At 37.5% G+C, this 10,795-nt stretch overlaps 1 protein-coding gene across 1 annotated transcript in view; it reads right to left on the bottom strand.

Annotated features, from left to right (window-relative positions):
- Positions 1–574: 574 nt before the first annotated feature.
- LOC102829298 (alpha-2-macroglobulin-like) overlaps positions 575–10,795 on the bottom strand; it is a 90,187-nt gene continuing 79,966 nt past the window's right edge. Inside the window, exons 27-36 of the mRNA XM_006875485.1 lie at positions 9,324–9,398; positions 8,763–8,940; positions 7,883–8,106; positions 5,383–5,601; positions 5,085–5,215; positions 4,637–4,727; positions 3,369–3,437; positions 2,466–2,568; positions 1,350–1,391; positions 575–597 (exon numbers count right to left, since the gene is read on the bottom strand). Coding sequence (XP_006875547.1) covers positions 575–597; positions 1,350–1,391; positions 2,466–2,568; positions 3,369–3,437; positions 4,637–4,727; positions 5,085–5,215; positions 5,383–5,601; positions 7,883–8,106; positions 8,763–8,940; positions 9,324–9,398 — 1,155 coding nt within the window. The remainder of the gene's footprint in view (positions 598–1,349; positions 1,392–2,465; positions 2,569–3,368; positions 3,438–4,636; positions 4,728–5,084; positions 5,216–5,382; positions 5,602–7,882; positions 8,107–8,762; positions 8,941–9,323; positions 9,399–10,795) is intronic.

Here is a 10,795-nt window from a genome sequence, read left to right as displayed (position 1 = left end):
ATTTGGACTTAATATAATTATTGATTTGTTAGGGCAAAATTATGTCTCTTTATATAATTTCTTATTCTGTCCCCCACCCCCTGCATTCCTATGTCCTAAGGGTTATTTGAAAAATTGTTAGGAATTCTCTCTCTCTCTCTCTTTTTTTTTTTTTATTTAGCTATTGTATTTCTGGAATTTTGGTGTTGTGCTGTAGGTTAAGCACTAGACTGCTAACTGAAAGATCAGTGGTTCAAACTCACCAGCTGCTCCTCAAAAACCTTATACAGGATCACTATGGGTGAGGATCAACTTGATGACACTTAAAAAAAACAACAACTGTATTTTTAAGTGTACCTCTTTACATAGATTTTTTTAGTGTCTTAAAATGCTATGAAGAATAGAGAAATATTTCAGAAGGAAAATCTAACATTGATAAGGAGTAAAAGAAAAGATAGAGTTGTAAATATAACTTTATTTAATATACAAATATGAATTTTAAAATCTCCTTTCCTTCTTTTTCCTCTCTTCTGACAATTCTTTATTATTCATTTCTGGAGAAGTCCTTCTGATGAGGTACATATGTTTCCATTTCTCAAACATTTCCCTGTTGTGTTTCTAAACAATGTAAGAAAAGATATAACTATTAGAAAATTCTATGATCTACTGAAGGAGTAATTTCTCATTTTCCAATTATAAATATTTTGCTTAATACAATTTTATTTATTATGTTTTAGAGGTTTTAAAGTGGAGAACCAAAATTATAACAGCAAATACTATATCATCAAAATAAACCCTGCCAACTAGCTTAGGGAAAGTCTTCTAGATCACATCTCTCCTGCTGTGCTGTATGGATAATTAGTGGCCTTAACTAGCACAAATTTAGAAATATCCAAAAAAGTTGTGAGTGGAAAATATAGGATATTATCACTTGGTATAAATGTAAGCTAAATATCAGATTATTTAATTTTTATATATGTCAAGTTCCTGGATTCACTCTCAAATAAGCCATGGAGATACTAGTGATTATACATTTATCCCCATTGAGAAATTACAATATGCATATGAAATAAATCATTTCACAAAGGATACACCAGAGGGTTTTATAATATGTTAAGTATTGTTGTTGTTCGGTGTCATCGAGTCGGTGCCGACTCATAGCGACCTTATGCACAGTAGAACGAAACATTGCCCCATCCTGGCCAACCCACTATTGTTGCCACACTTGAGCCCAGATACCCTCATATTAATAACAATTTTATGTAGAGAACTGAAATGTTTATCGCTTTCTTTTACTCCTTCTTTCTTCCTTCCCTCCCTTCCTTTTTCTTTTCTTTCTTTGGCATTAGATTTTACTGTTTATACTTTACCTGAACTACAGGGGGCACTATACTCTTCAATGGTGAATTCATCTGAAACACAAAGGATGGATATCATAAAGAAAGAATGAAGACATTCTTTAGGTACCTGAGCAGTTGCTTATTAATTATGTAAACTAAGTAAGAAAGTAGTGCTCTACATACAAAGAAGAGATGTGGAAACAATAAAAATGACTACTTCTGTGTGAGGAGTTCTGGCGTAGCGCTGCAGAAAAATGCAAGGTCAGTTTGAACTATAAGGTCGCAGTTCAAACCCACCACGTGCTTACTCGGAAACCCTAAACGGGATCGCTATGAGTCTGAGCCCACTCGATGGCACGTAAGGACAACACTTCTATGCGAACCATGCAGGACTGAGGGGGAGGGAACCAACTGCAGAATTGAGGGGCAGGTTCCACAGATAGACGGAATGTGGCTATCTATAGACTGCTTATAACCATATTTCTCAGCTGCATCTTTTTCTCGAGTGGTACCTTCCTCTATAAATTGTTTTTTGATGTAAGAAGGAGATAAGTTTTATTACTTTCAGCATGTACTGATAAATAGGATCATAAGTTTCTGGTTTAAAGTCATGAATACATGAAACAAATTCCTGATATACTATAAAAATTTCCAATTTTTGTAAGAATATCTAAAGCACAAAGTACTCCAACATGGCAATAATTCTGAGGCTGGTACAGAACCGAGTGTTGTTTTGCTCTCTTCTACAAAGAGTGGCTATCAGTCAGAACCTATTTGACTGCATGGAGAAGCAATAACAATTCAAAAGTACAAATCAAAAATAAGTAACATTTTAACATATCATACATGAGTGCTAAGATGTGATCTTTTAGTTATTGTTACTCTTCTCATTTTGAACAACATTTTAGAGGAATTTAGACAGAACGCACCCCATACTGCTCTATAATCAATTTGTAAGAATGGTTCTAAGAACTGTTAAGGAGATAGATGATAGGCTAAAATACAAGAATATGATTACTCAATGACCATAAATTCATATTTTCTTCCCATGAAATATTGAAGAGTTTTGTTTCAAAGAAGGTAGTCTTTTAGCTAGGCTAGCCATTTGTTCTTTTATAAAGCTTAGCATAGCTGAATCTCACTCACCTGTTTCATAATAATCATAGACTTTGACTGTAGCTGGTTTTAAATTCTCTACTAGAATGTCTTGTTCCACCGAGAAAGAGAAACTCAGGGTTTGATTTGTTAGCTGAAGAGACAGGAAAACGGAATCAGAACAGATTATCTTAGTTTCTAGTTACCATCCTTTCATGTTAATAGACTGCAAAAACCTGTCGTTTAGCTCAAACCAGTAGACATAATGGATCATTTCGAGACCTACAAAGCACACTTGTTGTTAAGTGCCATCAAGTTGGTTCTGACTCTCAGTGACCCTGTATAACGTTTCCAAGGAGGGATTGGAGAGCTTGAACTGCCGACCTTGAGATTCAAACCGACTTTGCAGTCCAGAGCATTAACCCACAGTGCCACACCCACATCTAATGGCAGATAAACTAAAGGCACAATAAATAAGGACAAAAGCATTAATTGTATGACCAGTCAAATATAGTAAACTATTGTTGACCAAGGCAGGCCTCATTTCCCTCTGGAGCCATTTTCTCTGCCATTGGTATGGTGCTATGGGTTAATGTGCCAGACTGCAAAGCTATTTGAACTGCAAGGTCAGTGGTTCAAGCTTACCAGCCGCTCCTTGAAAACCCAATACAGAGTCACTATTGGTGGGAATGGACTCCACAGCACTTTAACAACAACAACAACAATTTATACATATGAAAAGCCCTACTTGGTATTTAAAGTCGCTAGTGATTCTGAACTTTGGTTATGGCACTGTAGGATCAGCACTGGACTGTGAGCCACAAAGTCAGGGTTCAAACCTACCAGCTGCTCCTTGAAAACCCTATACAGGGTTGCTATAAGTTGAAACTGATTCAACAAAACTTAACAACGGCAGTAGTTCTAGATCTAGCACAGAGTCACAGATAATCTTACCTCCTTAAAGTAAACTAAGACATGGTTGGTGCTCACTTCAGTCCTTGGAATCTGACACATTTCTTTGAGCTGTTGACCAAAAACATGAAATGAGGAAATTTTAGATTGAAAGCAGTTTTCAAGTATTTATAATCTAAATGGCTATTCAGAAGCATCCAAATTGCTAATGCTAATATTTTCATGAATAAGAATAATAAGGATGATGATGATGATATTTACTGAAACTTTACTTTGTCCCAGTCACTATTTTAATTGCTTTTACATGTACTAAATTATGCAACCTTCCCATCAACACTGTGAGCAAGGCACTGTGACTATCTCCTTTTATAGATGAGAAAATGAGTACAAAGATATTATTTACAGTTATACTGCTATAAGGGAGTCCTGGCGTGGCGCTGTGGGTTAATGCGCCGGACTGCAAAGTCACTTTGAACCACAAGGTCAGTGGTTCAAGCTCACCAGTCATTCCCTGGAAACCATATACAGGGTCATTGTGTGTTGGAACCAACTCAACAACAACAACAGCAACATACTGCTATAAATGGCAAAGCTGGATATGGTTTATTTTCAGATGTACAGAGACTGACTTTAGAGACTACTTTTGTAACCACTATGATTTCCAATTTGATTAACCAGTAGCAATGGGAGATTTATTCACATTCTTTTAAATACTACAATGTAGGTGATTTATAACTTTCCTAATATATATTAGGAAAAGGTTTTTTTTTTCACTTAATAGGTCAGGATTTAGTGTGTAAATAATTGTGTTAGCTTTTCTTGGAATTGTTATTTGTGTGGCAATATGTGAGGCTCTGTCTAAAATAGAGGGTCAAAGGACAGATGCAAAAAGAAGAAGTAATTTAGGATTATAGTCTAATGAGGAATCTGATCTTGGAAAAATAATTATTACATGCACTTGCCATTTGTTATGTGCTGTACATTTAAGGAGCTCTGGTAGCGTGGTGGTTATGATTTGGGCTGCTATCCTCAGGGTCAGCAATTCGAAACTCCCAGCTGTTCCTTGGGAGAAAGATGAGGTTTTCTGCTCCCGTAAAGATTTACAGCCTCGGAAACCCTGTACAGGGTCGCTATGAGTCAGAACCGACTCCACGACACATAACAACAACAACATACATTTAATTTACATTTCATTTCTAAATGCATTTTATATCACATTTCTCTTTAAAGCTCAACTTACTTTTGCTTAAATAGGTTAGCAGTCAAGTGTTTAACTGTCATAACTTATCTGTAAAGGATTCAGAGTTTACCTGTTTTACTGATGGTTTCACAGGTATAAAGCCTGATACCATCTTCACATCAACAATGGCCATGTTGGAGCTGGTTCGTTTCCCAGTATAACTAGAACATCAAGGCATAGATAAGTATTAGGCACTCACACAAAATCCACTGAAGTTCATTCAAGACAGCAATAGTTCCTTCTCTTTTATTTCTGGTGTTCCTAGTTCTACCTACCACTCAATTTCTACATCTACTCTTGTTTCCATTATGGTTGTTAGGAAAATTAATTGTTTTTTACTCATTCTTTGAAGTCTTAATGTTATGTTTTGCAAATAAGAGTGAATAAGAATTTCTTGTTAACAAATACTGTAGGTGTTATGTATTCATTATGTGTGACTTTCAACATCTGGAGTTGTCCAACAAAGGAAAATCAATTTCCCCTCATTATACAAATGGTAGTGATGATGACGAACTTACCTAACGTCAATGTGAATCTGAAATCGTTTGTGAGCAGCTACTCCATCACAATTGTTGGGGACAGTGTCAACCTTCAGGCCAAAAGGAGCTTTCTCTTCTTTCTGGAGCATAATGTTATATCTTAGGGATGTCTAAAGTGAATAGAAAAAAAAAACAAAAAACTTTATCTTTTCACTTAAGAAAGTCAGTCTCTTTAAGGTGCTGCATATTGCCTTTTAACACTCATTTTTCTTTCTACTTTGAAATTCACATTTCACTCTGAGACTTTCTGTCATTTTCAGAAACCTGGCAGTCTCACCTGGAGGTATACACATCCTGTCCCTGACACCATTGTGCTATAGTCTCCTGGAATCTCTGGCAGCTGGACCTCCTGCAGCAATAAGTTGTTGGCTTCATCTACTTGGAATTCTTTAGAGAAGGCCCCTGAAGATTTGACTGTGACTGTAGCTGCTTTCTCACTCCTAGTGAAAGTCTTTGCTCCATATTTGGAGAGGGCTTGGAGAGCTACCACTGTATCCTGAAAAAAAATGGGTGCAGAAATTACAGGAGGGCAACTATACTAGAGGTAAACCATAGCATATACTTTTTATCAGATATATTCATCTAAATCAGAGTCCTTAAACTAAATTTAAAATCAGTTCAGATCTGGTTACTAACTTTCTCTGTAGTAACTCTTACTTTCTTTCATAGCTTAGGTACTTTGGGGGAAAACCAAACATTTCATTTAAACATCTTGAGTATACATATGAAAATTAGGTTAAAATATTTGACACAAGTGGAAACAATTCCAAGAATTTATATGTTTATGCAACAATATTTTCTAAAAAATTCAGAGAAAAGAAAATATATGATAGAATAGTAAGAAAAGACTGAGGCTAAGGTAAGAAGTAAGATATCTTTGAATAATGGGAAGGATTTCTATAAGTAGAAGAAAGGTGCATTTATAATATCCCCAGGGCTGGGGATATTATAAATGAAGACATGGAAATGGCAGTAAACCAATTCCAGAAAAAGTGAAAGGACTGAGCTGATATGAAGCGAGGGGAGATGCACAAGAACACCCAAACTTGTAGATACTACCCATTCTACCTAGCTTCTATGGCTTGATGATCAGAACTAGACTAAAGGAATATTAAAAAAAAATTTTTTTTTTTGATAAACAAGTGTAAACTGCTAAAATGTGATGAACTTAACCTATACTTATGGATGTTGTTGTTGTTGTTAAGTGCCGTTGAGTCGGTTCCGACCCATAGTGACCCTGTACAGGTTTTCCGAGGGTGTAAATCTTTACGGGAGTAGAAAGCCTTATCTGTCTCCTGTGGAGCGGCTGGTAGTTTCGAACCGCTGACTTTAAGGTTCGCAGCCCGATTCGTAACCACTATGCTACCAGAGCTCCTTATACTTATGGATGTAGTAGCTCAAAATACCAACTGAAATGGAAGGAATCTTCACATCAAGTATCAATTCTATCCCCTCTCTATACAGGATCAATAGGGATGGGCACGTTAGACATTGGCTACCTAAAATGGGGGGGACTATAAAGGCACAAAGTGACTGGCTTACAAATTTTCAAGAGGGAGTTTAGTTTCAGAGTGTGTGGGGAAGGTAGAATCTCCACTGAGAAGTTTTCATCTTGTTTAGATGGGTCTGGTGAAAGGAGATGGGGATAAGATTCTTACTATTCATAGTGAGTAACTGTTATCATGACTAATTGCTTTGTCAGAACTGTAAAGGTAGAAGTTTTGTAATAAAAAGAGGGGAGTAGTTAATCTTACAGTCCAAGAACAGAGGACCCTAGGTGATCAAGGGAGAAGAACATAAGTGGAAAAGGGGACCCTATCCAGAGAAGCAGTGACACCAGAGATGGAGGCAGAGTTGAGGACATGGAGAGAGAGTGCAGCTGAGGACTCCAAACTCTTGGTAAGAGAAAGGCTGTGTGCTGGTGGCCAGGAGGCAGGCTTGCAGAATGTGCCCTTGGGTTGTATAAATGAGTATATATTCCTGAGTGTTTTTGTGTACATCCAAAAACAACAACAACAACAAAATAGAGGGAATAGAAGCAAATACTGTTTAATGATGCACAGAAGAGATTGTAATCATTGCAGTGAAATGATGAGTATAAAAAACTGATGCTCTCCACTGTAAACGATCACTCAATTCACAATAAAAACTTAAAAAAAAAAAAAGTGAAAGGATTAGTCTAATGAGATCAGAGCCGTACGTTCACTGGGGATACAGAACATTTTGGGCAAAAGATTAGCTAATTTTGCTGTTGTTGTTATTGTTAAGTGCCATTGAATTGGTTCCAACTCATAGCCACTTTGTATAGGGTTTCTGAGGAGGAGCAGCTGGTAGTCCAGTGCTGATCCCACAGCACCACACCAGGACCTAGGAAGATGGCTCCCCATGTGCTGTTGGAGGCCCACTTAAGAGAGACTGTAAAGGGAACAGAGTAGTAATCCATATATGAACTTTTTAAGACTGAGGTTTGCCGTCTTGAAGGAATAGAGAAAGTATGAATTAGAAAACCAACTATTCGGCTGCTTAGTCTATTTAGCTCTTAAAATATATTGCCTTTACCTATGGGTTAATGTGGAGTCCTGGTGTGGCACTGTGGGTTAATGCACTGGACTGCAAAGTCGGTTTGAACCACAAGGTCTGCAGTTCAAGCTCACCAGCTGCTCCTCGGAGACCCTATACAGGGTCGCTGAGGGTCGGAATCCACTTAGTGGCATGTAACAACAACAACAACAGTGCATTAATATATTTATTTTTCCTCCTAGGGTTACTTCACAGACCTGAGTAGATGAGAAACCTCCATAGGGATTTTGTTGCTTGGTGATCCATTTCACAATATGTGATGCCACAGACAGGTCAGCTGAAGATGGGCCAGGCAGGGCAGTAAGATAGGCAAGGAGTATGTACGAAGTCATTTCCACATCAACGGAAGGAGCTCGGGGTTGATAATAGAGTACACTGGCTTCTTGAAATTTCTTAGGATGTTGCCAGTGGATTGAATCCTCTTTGAAATAGAAAATAATAGAATATTTAGCTTAGAAAATGGTATAGAGACCAAAGTATATTAATAGTTACCAGGAATGGGTGGGAGGGAGGAGTAAAGACAGACTCCATGTTTTTGGGGACACTGAACTTGAATTAAAGGGATGGTAAAATTTGGAAGCAGAAAAGGGTAATGTTTGAAGAACATGATAAATAGAATTCCATTGAATTATACATGTGAGGATTGTTCAAATCTCAAATGTTTTGTTACATATGTATTTACCAAAATAATAATAATAATAAAGTGTTAATGGAAATAAACCAAAAACATTAACTCAGGAAGGATCATTATAATTAGAGCTCACTGGACTGACATAAATAAAGTAAAAGCATTAATCAAGCAAATATTTCTCAAGAAGGCAAATTAAGGTTTCAGTGAGTCATACTATGTCTTTGTGTCTGCTACGGACTTATGTGAAAAAGTTAATCTGTATAGAAGAAGTTGACCTGTCTGTAGGTGTCAATAGAAAGGTCCATGATACTTAGAGAATCTAAGTGCTAGATAAATGACAATTCTTCTTTTCATTATGAGTAAGCATGATAGCTACTAAACAGGTCCTCTCTCTTCTTGGATAACAGGTGATGTAGGAGGTGAATTTTTTCTGTAGCAGCTCTTACCTTCTTTCACAGCCTCTTTGTCTAGTGAGTTAAGCAGCTCAGTTCTCTTGGCCTGGTTTCCTGCTAGGGCAAAGGCATAGGCCAATAAAGCCTTTGTGTAGACATTACTCTCCTGGGCCTCTGAGATGGATCTCCAGGCCGATTCCAGACAGAAGAGAGCATTCCGGACAAGTGGGTGCTAAGAGGAAGAGGAAAAGAAATCCTGAGAGAGCAGAACCAGGCTAATCTCAGATAGAAGCCACAACTGTGGGTGTAATATCACAGTTCTGACCAGAGAATGGTCTCCCTGTAGTTTCCGATAGAACCTGTGGTTGTTGTTACCATCCAATCATTTCTCACTCATAGCAACCCTGAATAGGATTTCTGAGGAGAAGCTGGTGGGTTTGAACTACTGGCTTTATGGTGAGCAGTCCAGTGCTTATCTACAGCACCACACCAGGACTCAGTGAAGCATACCAAAATTAAATATCATTAAAGTCACAAATTTGAATTTCCAGAGATTCATAGTTTTTTGTTTCTTTCCATTTGTGAGGGAAATACAGGAAAAGTACTAATACGTACATCGCTGGGCAGTGGTATCTCCAGCAGAGCAATGGTGATGTAGGCCGAGAGTGTCACCTCATCATTGACTCCACCCTGGAAGGATCAAAGACACTTAAGCACTTCAATAATTTTTAACCAGAGTCTGCAAACTTTGCTTTTCCTTTTGCACACCTTCACTGTTGCTAGCGAGTTGGTTCCACCTCATGGAAACTTAATGTACAATAGAATAATTTGTTTACTTTTGTCTTTGTTAAGTTCCATGGAGTCAGTTCCAGCTCATAGCAATCCTGTATAGGGTTTCAGAGGAAGGGCTGGTGGGTTTGAACCACCAACCTTGGGGTTAGCCATCCAGTGCTTATTCTGCAGTGCCACATTATTGATTTCCTTCCTTTCATCTTTAACCTAAAATTCTTAACTCTTTCCCAAATCACCTTTTCTCACTTTTAGTGATATATTGATTTCTTTTTCCACATTATGTCACCCAGTAAAAATTATTCATTATTGCTAAATTTTGGAGCTCTAGAGTATATTATTTGTCCTCCAAGCTATGCCACCAGGATCTGAGAAACCTAGAAGTATTGTTCCTTCCTATGTAGTCCTATATTTGTTACTGTTATGTTGCTAGGTTTTATTGAGTCGGTTTTGACTCATACCAACCTTATGTTTAAGAGAACATAATGCTGTCTGTTCCCACCCCATCCTCACACTATTGCCATATTTGAGCCCTTTGTTGCAGCCACTGTGTCCGTCCATCTTTTTGAATGCATTCCTCTTTTTTACTGACCATGCATTTTTCCAAGCATGATGTTCTTTTCTAGTGATTGGTTCCTCCTGATAACATGTCCAAACCATGTGAAATGAAGTCTTGCCATTCTGGCTGTATTTTTTCCAAGACAGACTTATACATTCTTCTTGTAGTACATTCAGTATTCTTTGCCAACACCGTAATTCAATTGCAACAATTCTTTGTCAGTCTTCTTTATTCATTGTCCAGCTTTCTCATGCATAAGAGGTGACTGAAAATAATGGCTTGGATCAGGCACACCACAGTTCTCAAAGTGACATCTTTGCTTTTTAACAATTTCAAAGAGGTCTTTTGAAGCATATTTTCCCAATGCAATATATCATCTGATTTCTTCATGGCTGCTTCTTTGGTCATTAATTGTGGATCCAACTAAAATGACAATGTGAACTTCAATCACGATGTTGTTTATTGGTCCAAATGTTAGGATTTTGCTTTCTTTATGTTAAGATATAATGCATATTGAAGGTTGTAGTTTTTGACCTTCACCTGTAAGTATTTCAAGTCCTCTTCACTTTCAGCAAGCAAAACTGTGTCATCTACATATTACAGGTTGTTTTGATAAGTCTTTCTCCTATCTCAATCTTGATGCTGCATTCTTCTTCATATAGTCCAGCTGCTAAGATTATTTGCTCAGTATGTTGTTGTTGTTGTTGTCAGGTGCCATCGAGTCGGAACCAACTCATAG

Source organism: Chrysochloris asiatica, unplaced genomic scaffold, assembly GCF_000296735.1.
Source record: "Chrysochloris asiatica unplaced genomic scaffold, ChrAsi1.0 scaffold00328, whole genome shotgun sequence".
Classification (NCBI taxonomy): domain Eukaryota; kingdom Metazoa; phylum Chordata; class Mammalia; order Afrosoricida; family Chrysochloridae; genus Chrysochloris; species Chrysochloris asiatica.
Note: the sequence above shows the minus strand (reverse complement) of the source record. Positions and strands in the feature narration are given on the sequence as shown.